Here is a 25,151-nt window from a genome sequence, read left to right as displayed (position 1 = left end):
CCGTGACGATAACGTGAGTTCCATGAGTTTTGTGCCAAAAGAAGTTGTCGCTTCAAAAATCAAATCATTTTACGTTGATTTTTGATTAACCATTTTGCATTTCCTTTCAGCTTTTTAAATTATAATTTACAAACAGTTTTTTGATAATTCTGAAAAACGTATTCGAATCATTTTAGTGGATCTATAAATTTAAAAGGATTCATTTTTATGATTAAGTAATGTAATTTTAATTTTTCAGGCAGAAGTTCGGTGGAGTTACTAGTGCTCATTCCCCGTTAACTGCTATCAGATTCAAGATGTATTTCACCCCTATCTAAGTTCAACAAAACTCAAGCCAGATCAAAGTTAAATTTACAAGCTATGTTATAAGCTCAAGCTTAAATTTAGCTAGACGGAATTTAGTTTGAATCTAAATGTACCTTAAGAATCGCTTGTAATAGTTTATAATCAAAATGCTTATGGTATACAAATTGTCTAATTATCCCTAAAAAATATGACAGAAAATCTCTCAAAAGTTCTGCTGATGATCTGCTATGCCATGTTCCATGTACATACATGGAATTAATTTTATTTAAATAATTTATAAGCCATATTCAAATTTATTTATTTTGATTCATGAATTGTTGAAACATGTAAGTTTCATGTTAGATACTTAAAACAAATTTAATTATTTGTATAATCTTATTATAATTGTGTGTTAAAACTAACGGACTTGTAAGTTTCATGATTACATTATGTAAAATAAATGAGAAATTTTAAAAAATTAAAACATAAAATATAAAAACTAAATTTAAATAATTATAATCAATGTTTACAATATATGATGGATGTATCAGTGTCAATATACGAATTTTAAATTTTAATTTATTAAGTTATTTTAAATACAAATACAGAACATTTCCTGTTTTAAAAAACATATAATTATTTAATAAAAATAATAAAAATGAATTTAATTCAAATAATTTTAATTAATAATAATAAATAATATAATTCATTGTGTTTTAAAATTATCATAACATTTGTACTAAATATAAATTTATAGAGTGACCCAGAAATAACGTTTAAGACAATAACGATCAAACACCGCAAAAATAGGTAAATTTTTTCACATTTTTCAATGGTTAAGGTTTAGAAAAAAGCAGCTTTTAGAAAAATAAATTTATGAGGTATGGTGATGAAATGAATTTGCAAATATGACTTGCCTCTAAATCTTAAACGTTCGGTGCTTGTCAAGAAATTTTTGATCTACTTATTGATTTATTGTTTAAAAAAAATGACCAAAAACGTTTTTCCTGTGAGTTTTTAAATAAATATCATACAACCTTTTTCTTTGAACGATCATAGACAGTGGAGATTTTTATCACTCGAGAAAAGACAAGGATATTCTGAGTTTGAAATAATTTTAAGGGTATGGGTCCCTGCCTACAAAAACGAAGCTTCCAAACCAACAAACCGATTTCATTTCAGTTTTTATTTCACATGAAAATGTGATCAACTGTTTAAAGGTTATTTAATCTTCTAATCAATTTGTGGTGGGATATTCATTTTGGTGGAATTGTAGGAGTATTCAAATTAAACGTGTCTTTTTGTCACAAAACTGATTAATAACAGCACTTCCACGATAATTATATTATGTGAATTATTTTCAGTTGAAATGTTTGATGTGATAAGATTTTCATTCCACCTTGTACTATTTCTGGGCTTAAAACAATAAATTAGATGCGTACTCATTTATTTAAAATATTTAAGTAGTCAGCAATAAAATATACCATCTCAACATTTAATACTTATATTATAGGAATAGACCAAATCATATTATAAGAGTATAGTACTAATTATTATTATTTTTTTATATGTATGAAAGAAAAAATTTAAAAATCTAACAAGCTTACATACATAAATACATAAATGTATATTATATCATTTTTAAAAATCTTATGAGAAATATAATATAAATAAAAATATTAAAAATGTAGTAGTAAGATGAATTATAACAGAGAAGTTATAAAAGATTGTCCGTTGAATCATGAAACATTATTTGCAGTTCGCTAAAAATTCTATTCTAAATTCCGCCGAAAATCGGGCAGAAAGGAACCTTAATTATAGAACTATGCAATGCAAGTGCTATAAACAACTTTCGTATCTCCAGGTTTGAAAAGGCTATCGAAATTTGCTTAATCGCTTCCGGGAACCAAAAAAGCAGACAGAAAATTCTATTTTATACTATTTTTATGCAAATTGAAGACAGTAAACCTTTTTTTTCAAATTCTCGGTTGTCATTATGTTTTTGGAAAGGGGAAGCTGAAAGTTCATTGAATTGCAAACTCAGATTCAACAATTAATTTTTACATGAAATATCTTGAAACGCTTGTATAACATGGCCACGTACAGCACACATATCATTGAAAAAGAGGTGGCTTAAGACAGGAATATGGAAATATTTAAACAAAGTTTCAAAATGATATTTGATATTGTGTGAATGTCATCATTTGAAATTCGTTACATATGGTTCCATAAACGATTGTATTTGCTACGACTTACTCGAAAAGATATCAATGATAATGATAAGAAACATACTTAAGAAGAAGATTCCCAACACTTAAGCAGAAGATATCTGTTCGGTTGATACATTTTTCCAAACTTGTTAGTATAGAAATCATTCATTTAAAATTTCCCGGTAATGTTTTTGAAGTTTAAATTAAAGCATAAAAATAAAACTATTTAATTAATGTTAATTATAAAATTTTATAACATAAAAATAATAATATAATGATTAAAAGATAATATTTATAATATATATGACACCTAACATACGAATTAAATGTATTAAGTATGTACGTTTCTACAATTGCAGACATTGAAATTAAATAATCGTGCATCTGTTCACATGGTAAAAATATAAGAATAATTGTTGTTTTAACCTTATATATTCATTGCTGTAGCAACGTTATATTGTCACACACTTGCTTATTATTACTTACGTTTGTTTACTAAATGTTAAACGTCAAAGTCTTTCGAAAGACTAATAATTTATTGAGTCGATCTTAATTAAAGGCACTTAAATAATCAATAAATGTTGAGAAACAAAAAATTCGATGGATTGAAAAAATTACTCATTGTGTCTAGATTTCGTATATAGTAAGTTAAGGTGCTTGGCATGAACCCAAGAGATCTGGGTATATAAATATAAATTCAAGTATCTCCTGTAAAATTGAAGTACCTCCTTAAATGTGACCACTAGCACTTTGGGTTGGGATCCTGCATGCCAGCAGAAATGATTTTTCACTTGTGTATAATGAAAATATGATGCGCATCAATTATTTTCCTAGTTGTATTGAATTGAGTTTTGGGGTGTTAGGAAGATTTTTTAGCAATTTATATATTTTAATGAATATTTGGGCTATTTCAATGAAATTGTGCGTTTGAAATGCATAATTAAGCTACTCATAATTTTTGAAAAGCTAGAAATTTTTTAGTGCAAATATTTGAAACCGCTTACAAAAGTAGGAACTACTTAAAAATATGACTACGTTATACGTGAACGGTTAATGTAGAATATTTTTTTACAATTATATCGTTTTTTATTTATTTCCGAATTCTCTTAGTCTGTTTATAGGTAGATTATTGTAAGATGGAAAAGGCAGTGGTAAGTATCCTATTATAATTTTACTTTTTTCAACACGAAAACAGATTCATAGTTTTTCTTCAGTTTTTTAAGCAATTGAAAAACTATACGCTATCGTGTAATTAAGCACGATGATAAGATAAATAAGTAATGATTTTAATTTAAAATAAAATAAAAAAAAAGTAACACATAACATTACAATAATATACAATAATAATAATACAATTTATTATATTAACCAGATTAGTTACTTAAGAAGGTAACTTCTTTATTTTTTAAAACAGTTAAATAGCGGAAATATAAATATTATTTTTATTTGTAACAAGTAAAATACTATACAATATACGGTAAGTATTTAAAATATATATAAAATCCAAGCTGTGAATATATAATTAATCTATGTCAAAACATGAAATAAAACAATTAGTCTAACAATGAACAAACCATGTTTATCAAATTATTTCTGTCTCTAGTCTCCCTTATACTGACTGTGTCTGTGTATTTATATGTACAATTGTTAGAGAGTTACAATCTAATCTCTACACTAAATACTCTACTCTCTGTAAAACAGAAGACACCAACTACGTATTATTCAATAAAGTCTCTTATATCCCTGACCAATGTCATGTTTAATTATTCACATTTATTTTACTATACATATATACTACTCGAACAGTACATATTTGAATTTAAAAAAATATGTAGATACAATAAATTGAAAAAATCGAGAGAAAAAGAGCCAGAGATGTCGAGAGGATGTCGACCTAGCAACCATCCGTACGAGAAGCAGGCACCATAACTAAAATATCATGGCTACGTTAAGAATACTATTAATATTTCCAGATAATAAGCTATATAAAAAGTGTTAATTCATCAAACGTGCGATAAGTAGCATTATTGGAACTTTGTTCCTTATTGTACGATATTTGTTTGCTGGTTTGAGAATTAAAACCAAAAAAATCCCAACAGACCAGACATCAAAACCGACATGTAGGTTATCTAGGAAAATATAAGCTTTTCCAATCCATTCAGGTTGCCATTTTTTTTGAAAAAATGAACAAATCTTTTTATAACAGTCAATTTGTATTTTTTGTCAAAATTTTATGTTTTATCATTTTGAAAAGTTTTGTTGTGAAATTTATCAGAAGTTAACGAAAACAGAGATAATTTGATAATTTTAAGTAAATAAAATGACACCTAAAATCAGAAGTATGTCTTTTTTGAACTAATACTACAAATAATTCATAAAGTAAAAACTAAAAACAGCTATAAAATTTAATTGCTTAAAGAATCAAACAAGTATTACTATAGACTTTTAGAATTAATACCTAAAATTTTCAGAAAAATATCTTGTACATAAAAAAGTAAGCGCTACATTTATAATGTACCAAAGTACGAAAGGAATAGAGTTCCTACCAGGTATCCCACGACACCTTTCGTCAAATCTTTTCATAATCACACAGTGTCATATTTCACAATATTTTCACAATAGGGATGGTAATTAATTTGTATCAACTCTGAGTTTTCAAATTATTCCTGAAACGTGGGGCCTTTTTTGAGTCTTGCACATTCAATCTTGGCTTTAGTATTGCTGTAGAACATTCGCAAGATTTTCACAAGAATACCCTAAGTTTTCCATTGATTTAACGTAATCGTACCATTGATTTATTCAATTCAATAAAACATAAATCTTGCCACTGAATTTTTTTTAAACAAAATTATTTTCTTTAAAAACTTCGTGTTATCTTAATTAATTATTATAAGTGTATATAAATAAATTAAATAAAAATTCCATTAGCCAAACGTTAAAAAAAATAAGAATGTACACAATAAATGAAGAATTTCATTTATACAAAAATATTAATATATTTGGAATTATTAATCAAAAATTTATAATGAAAAATCATTATTTATTAAATAATTTTAATTGAAGTGAAAGAGAAAAATATATGAATTAATATTTTGAGTTGTAAGTATAAAATATGCATTTGCTCGCTTTGTTCCACTTATCTTTGGTAGGTACGTAGTTGTTATAATAAGTGTATAAAATGTATGAATATTAATTTGTATAAAATATTTAGGGGAAGGTGCAGTACCTAGAACCAAAAAATAAATTTGTGTTTTTTAATATTATTCGTTAAAATATTAAAATATTATATAAATTGTCTCGGTTTGTATGTAGTATTGTTATTCCTCAACATCATGTTTTTTTTAACCATTTTTGTTGACCATGATACATGATTATGGCCATGGTACAATAACATAATGTACCATGGTTCACACCCTAATTCGCCTAAAATAACCCCCACCACTGTACCTGAAGGCGCTGTATTCAACAGCATCGTCGAATATATTTGAATGAAACATTGAAAATGTTTCACGTTTTTCCTACAAGCATCCACTACTCTGAGCGCCAGTGGCAGAATAATGCAAATGTAAAATTTCATGCAAACATATTAACATGTATAAATGGTAAATTTAAAGCAGCCAGAATACTCAAAAATTTGAAATTTTTTGCAAAATTTTATTTTTAATTTATTTGAAAACGAAACATCAATGGCACTTAGTTTTCAGACTGCATGCAGTCTCATACAATTAACTCATTTTAATAGAAGTACAGTCCAGAAAATAGAAATATCTCCCGGCAAACTTCTAAAGATTGAAGGTACATTTGACTCTAGGTACTACATCTGACCCTACCAATGTGTATATATTTTAGATATGTTATAAGAAATGAAATGAAATATAAATTATTTTAACTCTTACATATTTCTGTAATAATGATCGTAACAATACTATAGACTTAAAAAAACCGAATGCATTCGAAAGTGGAAAATTAACAAATTTGTACCACTCGCTCTATTCGTATGAAAACACAACAATCATTATTCTTTCCAAGAGTTTTTCGAAACAGAACTATAATACAAGTTTTTTAGCAATTTAATAGGATGTAAAGTGATTTACTAAGCTTAACCTAAAGTTTGTAACGCTAGAAAATACGTATGGTGGAACATCGACTTTGGTACGTTTTCATAAAACCACATGCACAATTGATATTATTGTTTGACTCTCTGTTCGTGAATACAATAACTGAAATGAAGACTTAGCTTGAGAACTTCTTAAATCAGACCTATCTTTGAAACAGCACGATATTTCAAATACAAAAAAAAAAAAAAAAAGATTGACTAAAAATCTATTTTGTTCAATATTTCTGTCAAATTGAAATATTCTTGGCAACATATCTTTTTATCGGGATCGTATATTTTCATCAAATAAAGAAAAACTTCAGCTTGATCTTTATATAGATTTTGTAACTCAATGGTATAAATTCATTTGTCATTCATTTTCATACAGTTAAATATTTATACACACACATAAAATATAAAATTAAAATCAGATTTCCAGAAATTCAGAACCCTTGCTGTTTTTATTTGTTCCATAATTATAATGATTATTATTTTCACTAAAAATATATATACAACTGTTAAAATTATAAAAATTAAATAAGTACAATTTTAATGTATATTTATTTACATATTTATAAAATTAGTAAGTTGGTACCTACACTATGGGTCTAGGACCGGGCGAAGTATTTGACTGTCATTCTAAGACGGTTGTAAATTCATTTCTATAGTCAGCTTCTCTACCTGGGCACTGAGAAAAGTTTTAACTGCTAAAATTGATAAATATTCTTTAAGGAAGATAGATACTCAGGTGAGAAGAAAATTGAATTAAAAAAATGACAGTCATCGGGAATTGTCGACATCAGTAAAAACTTAAAACTTTGGAATAACTGTGTTTTTTTTCAATAATTTTTAACTAAATATAGTATGAATCATTAAAATTTCATAATTTAAAAATTTAAATTTTTAAAATATCAGCTAAGCCCCGTCACGTTTCTCTGCGGAACCAGTTAGAAATTCCATTCATTTCTAAATATTCGTCTTCGTTCGTTATAAGCTCCAGAAAAAAAAAGTTTATGACTATAAAAATTTGTTCGGAAAAAGTTAAAAATGATTCGGAATGACTTTAAAAACATCCTCATAGAATTCTGGCTATTCTGAAATTGCGATCAAAAACTACATTAGGCCCCAAATCTATTAGGTCTGGTAGCCTAAGTATATTTATTAATTTATTTTTTATGTGTTTTAGAATAATAATAATATTAATATCTACGTATTATAACTGTTATAAATAAATAAAAAATTAAAAAATATAAAATTTAATTACATTATTATTTAAAAAAAAAAAAAAAAAAACTGTAATAAGTTTTTAGTTTTTATTATTATTGTACAAATTTAATTAACAATTATATATTCAAAATAAATAATATAATGATATTATTATTTTTATATGAAGTTACCTTCACACATCTTTGAAACTGAAGTGGGTGGTCTTTCTAGCTTTATTTTTAATAATAATTATAATCATAGTCATAATAATAATAATAATAAAGTCATAAAAAATATTTTAATTTATATATCTGTAAAATGTTTTATTTCGATCAATATTAATTATTTAAAAAAAATTAATTCTAAGTAAAATTTCCATTCTTTCAAAGTTTAAAAAAGTTTTTTCCTTCAAAGTTTTCTTTAACATCGTAGGAAAAAACACCAAATCAGAACAAGGAGTATCTATAATTTTGAAAGAAATTTTCAGAATAATATTTCTCTATGTAATTGAGTTGTTGAACAAAACGTCACGAACATAGCACATATTCTCTAAATAACGTTTGTAATCTGCGAATTCTTTTATATATTTTATTTAACTAATCCAAATTAGTTTATTTAAACAAACAAATAAGGAGTTTTTACTCATTTTTTGTGCTTTTTTTTTATCAAATGAACAACAAGACTTATGATTAAGTGTGTATTTATTAACTTTATTTCATTATCAATAAGAAAAGTTTGATTTTGGAAATCAATGAGAAAATACCGGTATATAAAACTTCGAAGAATCAAATTCAAACAGAAATAACCGTAAGTAAGTAAGTAAAATACATTTTATGTAAAGCTTGACAGTAGACAATTCTTGTTCGTTAAATTTTTGCATATGCAAAATTTAAAAATAAACAAATCTCAAAAAAAATTCATTGTTTTAACTTTACAACAAATGAACTATGTCATTCAATATAATATACCCATGCCCTAAGTGTGACTGACTACCAGAATAAACGGAGGAGCTTAGACACATATATACACATATTATATATATCGAGAGTGTATGCACCATATATACATTTGTCAAATGTCAAATGGGAACGATTAAGTAAGCTTACCGAGGACGCGAACCCGCGCATATATACCAGGATTACCACATATCCATGACGCGGCAATGATTTGTGTGACTTGTATGTATATATGTTACAATAATACCAGGGGTAAGTAGAATCAGTTTGTTTTAGATAAAAGTTAAAGCACCCAGAACAGTAACAAATATACTTAAAAAAAGGAAAGAATTAACAGATGAAGATGATCGGAATATGGGACTCGGATAGCTTTATGAATTCTAGTTTATTTTTGTTTTTCAAAATTTTGAAAACAGCGAACAAAAAAAGGCTCTTAATTTATGATTTCGAAAAAAAACTAGTATGGTTTGCCTAGAAATACCAATTTTATTATGGTACAGTATAGTTTGGTATAAAAAGGATGCTCAGAAAACTTTAAGTTTTACCTTTCAGATTTCAAGGAGGGAAATAATTATTTTTAATTTTAAGTGTGATTTTGAATATCTTAGAATATTGTTTTTGCGAGAACGATTACTTTTGGATTTCAAACAGCAAACTTGGTGAAGACTTCTAGGACCCCATAACTAGCATTAAATAAATGAATTCTAAGTTCTAAGAATTCATTTTCCTGAAATTCTAAGAAATTTTCAATTTGTTATTTTAACAAATTCTTCTATCCTTTGACCTTTTAAATTCTATTTTATTTTTACATATTTTATGACGTATCTGTAACTGATATGGTACCTTGGACTATGATTATATATGTTGTATTTAGTGACAAACTTATATTTATTATGTGACATTGTGTACAAATTGTGCATTTGATAATACGTACGGTATTTTGAATAATCGCTTGTCGTTGATAATTTTGCACTTCATCGTACACTTGAATGTCAGTCATTTTATTTTCTATTATATAACGAATGAATTATTTTTATTTTACTTGTTTAGAAAAAAAATAAATAGATTAATGTTTATTGTGATGCAGTATTATTCAGTGAATCCATTTCTGAAAGATATTCATTTATAATTACATACCTTTCGAGGTGTTTAACAATATCTTCATATGCTGCTCTACAATTTTCCCAAATACCAGATCTGTGAAATAAAAAAAATTAAATTAATGACTATGTTATGATACTATGTTACCAAACATTTCTATTAGGGGATAGACTTCGTGGTCAGCCAATATAACCTTACCAAACCTAACCATTCTGGTCCCTGATAAAACCAAAATATAAGAATTTGATAAAATTATTTTTCAATCTAGAAAACAAGTGTTCCCGGGCGGAAAAATATTTACGTCATCAGGGCCGTATTGTAAGGCAAGGTTGGTTGATATCCAAAGCTTTCGTTGACTACCATCGAACTCTGCAACTTTTGTTTAAGTTATTTTTTATTGGCTAGCTACCAAACAAGCTATTAACCATATAATAGATTAAAATGGTCCACGTTGTTTAAGGTTGTTTCTAAAAACACCACTAATTAGGATAATCCAATTTTACTGAAATCGTTACGATTTCATCATCATGGTTTGTCGAACTCGGCACAAATATCTTTCGTAAATTTACATTCAACAAATATATTATAAAATATTTCAGAACATAAAAATATTTATCATATTCAAATATAATTAAGAAACATATTTTAATTATTATTCGTATAATTTAATTCTGCATCTTACAAAATTAAGACAATTAATCTGAGATATTACAAACAAATAAACAAAATATGTAAAAGAAATAATATTCACGAAAATAAATGTTCATAACATCATGTCCTTTTAATGAAGTAGTTACTACAAAATGGGTATGATACACTCACACGACCTCTATCATTATGTACGACAAAAGCTCAATTCATTTGACTAAAAATGTTGCATTCTTTTTTAAAGCATGAAAGAAGTCTAAGTAAGTTAACGCTAGACACCTCTGGCTATGTACACAGTGGGTGGGCATGATTTTATCAAATGGTAGCTATCATTGAAATATTAACTCCTTGAAATAAAACTCTAGCACGGTGCGAAAGCATAGCCTAGTGCGCACTTTCCCCGAAAGATCAATTTAACAAATCTTTTTGCATATTATTACTACTCTTCTAATACAAGCTGTCGAAAAAGTCAACCCACTATAACTCAACTTTCAAAGGAATTTTTTAAGCAGATCTTTTCTCGCAAATAATTTCACTGCGAATTTTTTTCTAGGTGTCTGTTCCCACTATCGTATAGAGGTAAAAATAAAAATATGCCATCATTGATGTTACAAACAAAACTGCGAAATAATGTTCATTAATAAAATGAAACAATATATTATGACTATATATTGTTATCTTTGTTTTTTGATATATTTGTTTATTATATATAATATAATATTATATAGTGGGCATATAATATTATATATAATATAACACACAGTATAAAGCAAGCACAACTCACTCAATTCGTCATTATCATTTCAAGGCTCAGTTTTAATTAAAATGCAAATCCTAGTTAGTGGATGCATGTACACGTCATCAGTACGTGAGAAACAACGTTATGATTAATTCCCCAGGTACAACGACGCATGGGTTGATGTTCGAGTCATTCACTATACTTACTATACCTAGATGTAGAATATGTTACTTGTTGTAGATGGAAACGGGTTTACCATTAAGAAATGTTATAACTTTAAATTTAATTTCAAAAACTTATGTAGGAGAAACACTGCAAAAAAATTTGAAAAAGAAGATTTTGTGCTTAGATACTTTTAAGGACACTCGATGAAAGCTCGAGTTTCGACGACGTTTGTGTTTTGTCTGATTATTCACAGAAACATTTCCCCCAAACGATTACTAGTTTTCTCATATTAACGATATAAGCTGTTGAAAATCAAGTAATACACGGTAAATAGCTCGAACTAAACATCATTTTGATTAAAAGGTTCAATAATTTACAGCTTTAATCAATATATTGTTGCAAGATGATTATGGGACGATGTTTCTTGACTGACACTTTTTCAATTGATTCACCTTGCCATGAATTTTGAGAAAATGCAAAAATATTTGTATAACTGTCAATATTTTTTGTCAAAATTTTACTTTTTATCATTTAAAAAAATTGAGTTGTGAAAGTTAGAGCTAACAGAGATCCGAAGTGAAAGCTAACAAGGATAATTTAAAGTAAATACAATGAAATTTTTATGTTATGTCATAATAAATATCCTGATCAAACCAAACGTAATGTTGGATTCTTACAAATTGAATAAATTAGTTAATCAAAAATTGAATTCATTACAAAATCAGAAGTATATCTTCTTTAAAGTAATATTACAATTAATTAAAACATTAAAAACTAAAAGTAGCTATAAAACTAAATTCTTTAAAAAATCAAATAAGAATTTGACTAAAATTAAGAAATATATCCCAAAATTTTCAGAAATATATCTTGTAAAAAAAAAAGAAAATTAAGCACTACATTTATAACGTACCAAGGTACGAAAAGAATATAGTTCCTACCGGGTACCCTACGACACCTCTAGTTTTCTTCAATATTAATTACACGGCGTCGCTGCCAACAGTTATTATAAAATGTACAGATTGCCATGAGATATTCATCTAAATATAAAATGAATTATATCATTGCTACATTTGTGTTAAAATTCTATCACTCTTAATAGGAAATCCTTTATATACGAACAAACATCAAGCTCTATCCACTCTCCGTTTGTCGTAGAGTTAAGATGAAGAAGATCTTTGTGCATGTTCATATTATAATATTTATATAGAACATAGAACATCATCAACAAACAAACAATATCCAAGACCGACCGGCACTTGGTCGATGTTTGTGTAAGTTCAGTTATAATAATATTTTATATATTTATATACTACATTATGGAAACGACACTCTTCTATTCCGTATGTTTACTTCTTTCTATATCACCTTCCTTCGCGTAATCAAAAAAGGATACTTTTAATGATGATTTTATAGCTATCTACAAAATTATTAAAAAATGATATGACGTTTACATTGAATTTGTTAAAGAAATATTAAAGGAAACAATATTGCTTCCATCAAGCAATTCATTAAAGTATGCTAGGGCAGAAATCATACAGAAAGAGTGGTATGAATTAGAATCGAAAAACCGCAATATATCTCGAAATTTTTGAGGGAGAATGACTCTAAGAATAATTGTTTTCCATAACCATGGATGAAATCATGAAGGACTTTGGAATTAATCTCAAAAATTTAAGTAAGAAAAACTTGAATGAATGGGATTGATTCAAAGGGCATTAGGTATCGCAAATTCGAACTGGAATTGACTTAGATGCCCGAATTTTTTAATTTTTCCAAACGAAATCAAGTTGTAAATGGAGTAAGGCATAAATCTATTACAGACTTTAAAAATATGTTCTCTTGTTTGTGCTTATGCTAGCAACTGGAGTAACTACACGTTCCAAAAAATGTCTGATGTATTAACTGTGAGAAAACGGTTTGAAAATCCTTTTACCCAAAATTTCCCTGGTGCTCCTGTAGTCATCCTTAGTCAGGAAAATTTGAACAATATTTACGAATCCATGTTAAAAGTGTCAAGACAGTGTTTTATAAAACAATTACAGTGTTTAAAGTTTAGAATACCATTTGTAATTTCAGTTCGACCAGTAAAATAGACATTACGCACTAGAAACGCATTAATACTTTAATAAAATTAAGTACTTAAGTACTTAACAAACTAAAACATAGCTATCATATACGCACATTACGTAATAGTTACGAAATTAAATGAAAAAAAAAAAATAAAAAAATAAATACCATTACAACTATACCATTAAATAAATTGTATTCTATTACTGAAAAGCCGCGTTAATAAGATGAAAATTGGATTGTATTAAAAATAAAGAAAAAAAAACAAACGAAAAGTTATTAAGAAATAAAGAGGAGGCCAAATGAATTCAATTCGATAAGCAGCTTAAGACACTCACAGAGGGAAAAAACATATAAGAAGTCATATATAAACTCTTAAAGAGAGTGTGAGTGACTTACATGGTTGTGTTATGTATTACACAGAGGGCAACATATTACACTTGACTTTTTTAACCACCGTGGTGTAGTGTAGTTCACCCATTAATAAATAAAAGTGTGGATAAAGAAATAACATTGGATTGTATACGCATCCTTGCGTTTCTATTATTTATATTAGACTTTACGAGGTTTCTTTTCTTGATATAGATTTTCAAATACTTTTCTGTTTTTCTTTCAGTTTTAGTAAACTAGGTCATCTAAAAACGTGAAATAATACAATCAAAAATCGGAATTCAAGAATGTCTTGAATTTAATTTAAATAGTTTAACTAAGCTCTGGTAATAGTAATTAAACAATACTTGGTATAGTATGTAAAGCCAAAAAATTACACGAATTCTTAGAAAAACATGCAGCTATCTCGTATAATGTATTGCATTTAAGATAAAGTGTCTTCATCTTAAATGCGACCCTCTATATATTTGCTGAATCTGTCACAGAAGATTTTTAAATCACGATGGAAACTATTTGAAACTTCTGTTAAGTATTGAATTTTAATAATTGTTTAACAAACGTTTTTTAAGGTTCACTAGCTAGCATTTAAAGAGGCAAAGCTGAGTGTTGTTTGCTAAATATTTATAGTATCCTCATAGTCTTTCTCAAATACATTTCACACAATAAATTTTTTTAAGAATTAAGAATCAATAAATACCTTGCAATTGCTTCCATGGCAGGTGGCATTCCTTGATTTTTAATTACTGAACCGTCAGGACGTCCTAATCCATGTGGCATACCCGGTGACAGTAATGCTGAATGTGCAGCGGCCGGATGTGGTAATTGCATAAATTGCATATGACTTAGATGTGGCGGGTGATTGTAACCATTTGCTAGTAATGGTGATTTTTCCATTCTTGACATATCTGCAAAATAAAATAAAGCAATATTGAATCGATGTTTAGTATTATAGCTCGGAAAATAAAATAAAAACATGGTCTGTACAGGCTAAAGAAAGTATGTTTATTTGCGAATATGATTTCCAATTTTGGTCAATATCTTTGTTGACAAAAATAGTCGAAAAACAAGTGTGATCTTTTAAAATGAAAAAATAAGGAAATCAATTTTAGACAAAATTGTCTTCCTTTAAAAAAACGTAAGAATATTAACAGTTCCCTAAATAATAAATTTTACAGGTAAAGTCAAATTGCAAATTGATACATATCCTCAAGGAATTATGATTGGCGAAAAACAAAAAAATTAATGATTTCTGTTTTTGGATTTAATGTCTCGTAAAAACTACCAGCGTACTTATTGACAAAATTAGTGGGCTAAAATGTGACTTATAATAATACTGTTTCTTGGAATTATGAATATGTACTTAATTTTTTTCATGAATAACCATTTCTATCACTAAAAATCATACAAAATATGAAAGTAATAATTATTGAACAATTAACTTGATTTATACTAAAAATCTATTTGGATTATTTTTGATATATCATTAAAAAAATTGTATTTCTACTAATTTAAAGTAAAAATTTATTACCAATAAAGAAACGATTATTATATAAAAAATATATCTAATTAATAACTATACAATTTCCTTTTTTGTATTCATAAAATCATAAAAGTTAATTTTATTATATCGATTTCTATATATTAAAATCAATGTATAATTTATTTTTATATCGACAATAGGACATTATTAATTAACAATAAAATTAACTTTCTATAAGAGACAAGCGATTCAATAACGATTATTAATAATAATCAATTTCTAATTCAATAGATAAATGTTCTAATAATATATCGGAAGCTCATAATGAACTAAAATTTGCATGATTCTGTCTACCTTTTTAGAGAATTGTTTAAGCAAAGTTTGATAATACGCCATATATTTTTCAACGCAAAAGACAATAATCGTTTAACAACAAGAAAATACTGGATTTCCATAAATTCGATACTCGAGCCAAATTAACTTTATCAAATTTTGAAAAGGTATATCATGGAAATTTCGAATGATTGTGGTCTCACGGTCTAAATCATAATTACAAATACTGTTGTTAATTAAATAGATAAATGTTCCAATAATAATAATTGCAAATATTGTTGTTGTTATGGTTATATAAATGATAAAAACATTTAAATAATATTTTTAACAAAATAGTAATTATTATTCATAAAACACGCCTCCTCCCATATACATATACTTGAGAAAGAATTCATTTAAAATAAATGATTGCAATAATCAATATCTTTCTAAAACACGTATACCTGATTCAGGAAACTTGTTGAGAAAATCATTTTTATTGAGTTCACAACAACTCATATAATGTGCAAGAAAAGTACTACGTACAGAATCAATGTTAATTGTGATTTAAATTGTGTTCATTCTTAATCAAAAATAATACACATGCAACTTTTCGATCGCGTTTTACTCGTCTTCTACGATAAATTCAAAATTTTTTTATAGAAACTTGTTTGAAAAAAGAAACTACTTCGGAGCTTGAAAGTTATTCTGTTGGTGGAATAAATAGTATTCATTTTTTCTTTATATTCGCACCGGGTATGAGTTTTATTGGAGGCGTTTCCATGGTAACGATACCTACTACTTTAATGATAGAATTGTATGGATGCATATATAATTGTATGGATTGCATTTATGACTTACATTGAAAATTGAATATTATTGTCTCACAAATTTAAAAAAATAATTATGATAATTAACATTTCAAAAATAATATTAGTGCAATTTGACTTCTTATTTTCACAATATTTTATGCATTAAGTTTAATTAATAAGTATTTTTCAATAATTTTAATTCGACATTTACTATAACATTAACATGTTAAGAATTGCAAATTAGTCACAACAGCCTCCTTTAACGCTAAAACTTTTCACTGGAAGCGCTGGCATCGTTTTTATTGTCTCTACCATGACAACGCACAAAACGAATAGCAGAAACAATAACGCATTTATAACAATTTTAATCACTTTTACGTAAGCATTTTCCTTTGAATTTTTTTGTGATACAACAGAACTTAGGACAAAGGACATTTAAGAAAGATATATCCAATGTAAGTTCTAAATGTAATTTATTCCATGTATTAATGGGTAGTATATAATTTTTTTTTTTTTTTGCTATAATCATTTAAAATTTGTCATTTCAAAGTGATACACATTTTTGTATGTCAAAATATAATAAATATGAAAATAAATTTGTAGTTACAAAATATTATTATGTTTATATCAATTAACATTCTTTTGGAAAAAAAAAAACATTATATTTTTAAAAACATTATAATTTTTATTTTTTTTTATTTTTTTGGGCGGTGTTTAATTTTTGTTGTTTGAAAACTAATACGATATTTATGTTTTTTTTAATGTTAGATTTTTAATTAAAACAAAATATTATTTCTGATATTATTCATCTATGATTGACATTACATCAAATATTCGTCAGATGAATTCAAAAATACTGTGATAATTAAATTAAAAAATCCATATATTAGTTTATTTTTTTCGATTTTGAAACATAAACCAATTGTAAAACTGTTACACATATGCGGGCTAAGTGCTCAATTTTTTTTTAAATATATTTCATTAAACAGACGCTCTCAGACTTTACCTCAATTCTTGATATACTGAGAGGCCGAAAAGTATAGGTACTAGCATTGGACTTGCAATTTAGCTTATCTCATCATTGGTCAATTGTATCAAAAAACTGTCAGCGAATTCCCTTCTTAGATTTTAATCCTGTTTATCAAAATTCTAACGAGATAACTATTAATACAGGTTATATAGAAGCTAGTTACTCTTGCCCATTATGCACTAAATTACAGTAGTTCTTTTATTATTTAAATAACTTCAGTATCACGTACCTACTGAATGTAAATGCACAAAATCCTTACAAAAATATGCGGGGGAAGTGCCTCCATTTTAAATAAAACCGTTTATTGCTATATCTTCATAACCGTGCACTTTATACCAAAAAAAAAACCTTAATTGTAAATAATTAATTATCTACCTTTTTAGTGAAACAATTTTTTTGGTTTCACTAACCGTTTATGACTTATACGACTATGACGTTTTACTTATTGACTATTTGATCGATATGTCTTCTAATATTAGTTCAAATAAGAAAATGATAATAACTTAATTTTTATATCTACAAATTTCCTAAAACATTTACTCTAAATATTTTTTTCTAAAATTAATATTTATGGAGTTATAACGCGTTTAATGTTGCAACCACCGGTTGCAAGATAAAAAAAAAAGAAGTTTACATAGCGTAATAATAAAAATTCAATGAATATATGAAAAATGTTAACGTTTGTGACATAATTAGCACCTGCAAAAGCAGCGACCACCCATTGAAATTTTTTTACTGTTTCGATTTAGAGGAAAATCTCTAATTTATTTTATTTAATATTATAATTATCATTTTTCGTTTATCATTTATAATGATAGTAATGTACTCCTTGTTACACAGTCTATTTATATAACATAGGGGATATGCGTGGGGAAAGAGAAGAAGATTCTTGTGAAGATGATGAGTTCGTTACTTGCTCATCAATCATACACGCTGCGCCCTCTGTCATTGCAATATTATCATTATATACACCGTTAACGTTGACGTGTGTATGTTTGTATTCTATGTTTTAAAGTCACTGTCTATATACAGTTAAAAACCACCTTCTGTTTCCCCCTTGGACATATTCTTTTTGAACTGAACTAATGACGATTATAAAATGACATCTTCCACAATGTCGTTCGTAACTGAGTGTTAGTTAGTCATGTTGTGTTGACAAACAACAAATTTTATTTAGAAAAACATTTACACGTTTAAATTTATAAATATATTTACAGAATGGTCCAAGTTATATCTGCCAGACTTCATCAAATGATAGATAACGTTTAAACATTAATCATTAACGTTAAAATAATAATATTTGGAAAGGGGCTGCTAAGAAAAATTGGAAATTAGGAACAAAAAACTCTAGCATAAAGATAATGCAATGGTCCTATTAATTACATATCTTCAATGTATTTGCAAAAAGTACTGTCGAATTTCTATTCTTACGTATCAGGAAATATTCACAAAAATATCATTTTTCTTCCAAAACTTCAACACCCTGTATCTAGAAAAGTACACCTTCCTGCTAGAAGTGTAGGGAAAATTATCTTTATTTTAACGCAATCTACCATTTGATGAAGTAAAATCTTGGATCACCATGTATTTATTTTTACTTTGTTTATATGAAATATTATCTTATCGTTGCTTCAGGGGTGCTAATTATACACCTTGAGACGAAAAAGAAAATTAAAAATGATACAAAGGAAATAATTCAATAAAATAATAAATTATTCCGAATTGAAAGAGTAAAATTTGCAAGGATAATTTGCAAGAAATTGATCATTTCATTTAAATCCAGCATAAAAAACACATCAAAAAGAATTAGATGTGCCTTCCTAATAGAATTAATCAATAACAAATACTGATGTATTGATTAACTAGTAAGTTTAAGATGTTTGAGAATCAGCGACATCTTCGTTGGACAGTGAATATACAAGAAATTTTTGGAATAAGTAATTGGGCGTTAAGTTGGGTTGTTCAGCTCTATGTCATGTTAATTTCGTATTTCAATCTTTCGCTGTTTTATAAATTTGCAGAAAAATATTAGAATGATATTAAAATTATACCCACTTATGTAGTTTTTTTTTTTTAACTGACATATGCAGAAACTGTCAGAAAGTTAGATTATACACCATTTCAAAGTAAATTATGGTCTGTGATTTAAATTTTAATTTATTAAATGAAACTCTTCGTTAGTATTTTTTGATATTATTTTATCAGACTGTATGCATGTATGCAAATAAAATGATCCAATCTGAAATAAATCAAAAATTAACATCCAAAATTTAAGTTATTACATTTGACTTTATTATGTAAATAATCTTCACTCGTTTTCGTTTCCTTCCATTCACCACGCATCTTGATGGTTCTTGATTTTAGTTAAAAATTTCGATCCCTTGCATTTATTAATAGGATTTCAGCATTTTTCAACACTAGAACATGAAATCGTTGTCATAAGACCAATACTGACATATTTTCAGAACAAAATAACATACATCTTAAAACAAAAGACCCTCCGATGAGAAGATCTGAGCTTACGTAATTCGTTCCTACCGAGCTTGTGCAAATAAAGCCTATCATTTTTTAAAGAACATTTATGTACTGTATGTGCTCTATAAATTCAAGCTTTCCTAATTACACCGTAAAAATCATATAAAAATGAAATCGTCGGAAAACAAAATTAATTTTGTTTCGTTTTAAAACAATTTATTAACTACCAAATGATGCTTTCATTGTAACATAATTCTAAATCTGTTAAAATGTAACACAAATGTTACTTCCTTTGGTCATTCAAAATTTGTATATACACAAAAAACTTTATTTAGTAACATACATAATAAAAAACTATTTTGAAAAAAAATTGTAATTAAAAAACGTGAAAATTTTGCCAGAGGCATATCAAACTATATATCTATATGGGTCTACCTCTACACTATAACATACATATTATAGTATAATTTTATTCGTATGTATTTAGTAAAGTTGAATGGTGGATGGAGAAACATGTTGTGTTTTATTTCTGATGTTTCTACCATTTGAGATGGTTATTTAATAAGTGTTATTTGTATAAACGTTTTTGTTAAAAAAAAAAAAAAAACTATGTAGATAGGATGTTGCACTATATTCCAAAAACTGTCCATTGAATCGTTAAATGAATCCTATAATTTCATTTTTTTTTTTTGGTTCTAAACTAACTTCTTTACTAACTTATATCGAAATTGGATAAAATAAATTTTTATACATTTTTGGCAATTTGCTTAACCTTTCTTAAATGATCGAAAATATCACAAATAAACTTTTGTTTCGGAATTGGATAAATTTATAGAATAATTTTAACCCAAAAATATAATAAACGGGTTTGTTTATGGAAGTATTTTCTTTTATCTTTCTATTTTATTAGTTTTGAATTTCTTAGTATAAAATCTAAAAAATGTAGTATCTTTAAAATCGAAAATATGTGATTGTCATTTGGATAAAAATCATTTTCAAAATGTTTTAACTTGATGTCAAAATGTTTTAACTTGATGTAAAATTTGACAGTTTATACCATAAATGTCTTAAGCTGGAATTGGCATATAATAGCAATACCTTAAACTCGCTTTTATTAGCTTGATAAACACAGGATTTATGTATGGAACCTAATGGAATTTTTCAATGGTCTATGAAGTTAAATTTTTCAGGTGTATTAAAAACCCAAGACGTTACAGTAAAAAGGTCATTCCATAGCGAGATTTGAAAATACGGGATGCATCCCATTTTTAATGGTGGAGGTGCAAGGAAGCCAAATTTTGTTTGCGTAATAAATGGGATTTTAGTTAAAAAATATAATAAAAACCTCGCTTTATGGCTATTACAATAAAGGTTTTTTATTTTTCTAAGTAAAAGGTTTTTTATTTAAAATCCGTGCACAATATTATTTGATTACAATAGTTAATGGTTATTATTATTTTTTTGCTTATAACCTACCATTTATATATTTATATGAGTGTGTTCTGTGTATTTTAATTTGATATCGTTGGCATCATAATGTTATAGGTTTATAAAGCCTATGTTTCATGGAGAATCACATAGTAATTTAAGATAATTCATAATAAATACGAGAAAAGCTTTTGGTTTTTTATTTATTTATAAGATATGTATTTTATAGGCTTAAATTGAAATACAATGTAAGGGAGGGGGGTTTATGGGACGAATCATATATGTTTACAGACCAAATTATTATTTTTGACTTACTTCATATTGTTAATAATTATGGAAGGAAACCATATTAAACTACAGTCAGAATCGGTTATATCGACGAACTGGTTATGTCATCGAAAATAAACGGCTAAATCCCATCATAAACACATGCATAAATTTATCGGCTAAAACGACCATGGAATGTAAAAAAACACTTTTTTTTACACTTACGTACTTTTTCAATTAAAAAAACGCTATTTTAATATTATTTTAAACATTATAAACTTTATTTTGAGTATTATTTACTTTATTTTGAGTATTATTTACTTTATTTTGACCTTATTAAGTCATATATCGTTCATGGCGAGCAATTGTCATTGGAATAATTCTGCAAAAACGACATGTGATAAAATTTTGTGTCACTGTCTTCAAGTCGATTGTAAAAGTTTAAGTAGGACTACTAACTTATAAAAAATCTATTACAAACGTTGATTGCAAGAAAAAATTTTATCTTAAAATTAAAAACAGACTGAAGTCTTTGAAGTAAGAAACAAACGTCTTTTGATGTCCATGAAAAGAACGATGCTGATGAAAACTGATGAGGCGGAATATTCAATGACAATCTGACAACACGGAGTCTTGAGTTCTTTGAGGATTTCGTTCCTCATATCTTATACCTATCTTCAAAATAATAGTAAGAAAACATTAATTTTTATTAAAATGTTCAAGTTATTTGAAATATACCATCAACAATAAAATGAACAAAGAAATAAAAGATACAAATTACAATTTGTTTTATTTAATTCATCACATAACAAATAAGAAGTTTACTCAGATTTGTTTTAAGTAAATAAAAACATATGAAATCACATCTCACACACAGAACCAGCAATCCAAGAAATAGAATGAGTTAGCTGTATGTATATATATGTATGTGTATGGAGATTATGGTTACAGCGGCCGGCAAAACATGTAAAAGGTCACGGGTTCGAAACCCCAGGTGGTGGTCCTATAACGAGACCCCTACTGTGAGCTCAAATCATATAATAATATACACATTCTGTGTATATGTACAGAGATAAATATTTATTATTGATCTGTAATAATAATACCACACGAATAAGATAAAAACCAATAAGAAACATAAACATTACCTGAGTACACAAAAAATAAATATAAATACCATCATTCTAAAATTTTAATTACTTAAAAGTCGGTCAAGTGCGAATTTCAATTACTATGAATGAAGCAAGAATATAAATTTGTGGATGAAATAGTGATGATCATTGTCTCGACGCGTCACAGATGTTTTCTCACCGATTTCAAAAAGCGGGGTAATGTTCTAGTTTGATTTTGGTAAATTGCTCTTATTAGCCTGACCTGAATGAAAAGGAATTTTTCAATTTAATATTAACTGAATCTATGCAGGCGTATTAATAACCGATGTAAAAATAATAGTACGGTAAGATTTTCTTAAAATAATCATACCGGAATCCGACAATGGATCTGCGATTTTTATAAAGGTATCGTCTAGTTGTTGGTATACATTTTTAATTTGGATTGGATTAAAATTCGGATAATCAGACGAATTTTTCGATTTTTGACACAATACTTGAATTTATTGAGTTGAAAATCAAAATTTGTTTTATGTTAAGTGTGTATTTTGGTACGGAGCCCTTTATAAGTTGTTTTCTTTTTATTGGTTTGAAACGTATATCATTCGTTCATATTTGTTAAGTGAGTTATGATTATTGTTATAAAATAGTTGTATTGGAATTATTAACGCTTTAAAATTGTTTAAAAAAAATTTTAATGACCACAACATTGAAATATAATTTTAATTGGTTATCTATCATGATTTAATGCAATTATTTGAGTGCCTCGAAAAAAAAAGAATGTGGCAACGTGTTTTTTGGAAATTTTTTGGAAATTTTTTTGTGTGCGAATATGCATAATGTTTAGGATACATCGTAAGATTTATAAACTGTGAAAATTTGTGTTTCTATCGACACTAGAATTAAATTATATGACAATATTTAAATTACATATGTAAGGAGAACTCTTGTACCTTGTAGAAGTTTTGAAAAAGGAGAAGCAGCTTTGAGAGTATGATGTGGAGGAAATTAAACTTACCTATATATATTATCTTTTCATATACCACTTAGTAGACAAAACCAGACCTAATGAATCTGAGTCAATGAAATAAGACTTCGAAACTGTTACTGGCTGGTCAAAGAAGAGGATGTATACAAGAGAAACTTGTAGGGTTTTAATATTTCACATACATCATGTAATGCTGTTTCATAAGAGCTAACCATAAAGGCAACATATTGAACAAAGCACTTCTCGGATATAATCAGTGTGAGTGATCCAAGGTACATTATAATGTTGTTCTTAGAAAAAGAATATCTTGTACCATGGGTCAAATGTTAATAAAATATAAAAATATATAATTTTATCGATAACTGTTAAGTACTTCAATTCTATTAATATTAGTAGAGAAAAATATTTGTGTTATAAGTAAATACTTCAATTTTTCAATTTGTTTTAAATCTGTTAGGCTGTAGCCTTGATAAAGCCATACGTTTTACATGGATACTACTTTAACTAATTTTAAAAAAAGTTGCGTTACTGATTTTTAAGAAAGTATACTTAATTCATTGTAAAACGCTTAATTGTTCATATAATACTGACCTACTTCATTCATTTGTGCACCAATAGATCACGTTACTGTATAAGCTCCTATTCACGAAATGCTCACTATTACCAACGAAAAGTTAGGCATATCCACGTATCCAATAGTTGTTTGAAATATAATTCTTTATCCAAGATACAATAGTCTCCCATATATAATCACATATTAACTGAACAAATTCTAAAGTGGGTAGGTAGACATTTGGGGATTGATTACATAGAATATATAATCAGAGAAAGGTTAAAACCTATTTGAATATCTGCTATACTAAAACTATAAGCATTATATTAGTTAGATAATATTATGATTTTGAATTTAAACAATACAATTATTGATGAATAATAATAATAATAATAAATTATTATCTGGAATGAAATATTCATTTCACACAACAAAACAATCGTATATAGATTAGGTTTAGAATTATTATTAGATAGATGGCCAGAGCCCCTAAGCTCAAGTATGATCCTTATATGGTACAATAAATAGAATAGATATGCATTTACAGCTCAATTATTATTATATATGCATCGACAAGGATTCAAACATTCCTATGGATGAACTAAAATAGAAAATACAAGGCGGCTAGTAAAAATTCGAAGTAGTATGGTAGTTGATTTTGCTTCATTACAAATTAAAAATTATCGTTTTCACAAGCCCCTTGATATACAAAGCTAATCTGTAGCTGATCACTAATCTACAATACAATCTCTGACATATTTCACTAATAATTCACTAATTAAACTTGATAGATTTATTTTCGATCGAATAAAATATAGCAATTATAAATGTTTA

The 25,151-nt window shown here is 26.9% G+C and overlaps 1 protein-coding gene across 1 annotated transcript in view; it reads right to left on the bottom strand.

Annotated features, from left to right (window-relative positions):
- The window catches only part of LOC123296089 (dachshund homolog 1-like), a 305,838-nt gene that overhangs the window by 133,557 nt on the left and 147,130 nt on the right, over window positions 1–25,151 (bottom strand). The window contains exons 4-5 of the mRNA XM_044877550.1: window positions 14,561–14,768; window positions 9,891–9,950 (exon numbers count right to left, since the gene is read on the bottom strand). Coding sequence (XP_044733485.1) covers window positions 9,891–9,950; window positions 14,561–14,768 — 268 coding nt within the window. The remainder of the gene's footprint in view (window positions 1–9,890; window positions 9,951–14,560; window positions 14,769–25,151) is intronic.

Source organism: Chrysoperla carnea, chromosome 3 (assembly GCF_905475395.1).
Source record: "Chrysoperla carnea chromosome 3, inChrCarn1.1, whole genome shotgun sequence".
Classification (NCBI taxonomy): Eukaryota; Metazoa; Arthropoda; class Insecta; order Neuroptera; family Chrysopidae; genus Chrysoperla; species Chrysoperla carnea.
Note: the sequence above shows the minus strand (reverse complement) of the source record. Positions and strands in the feature narration are given on the sequence as shown.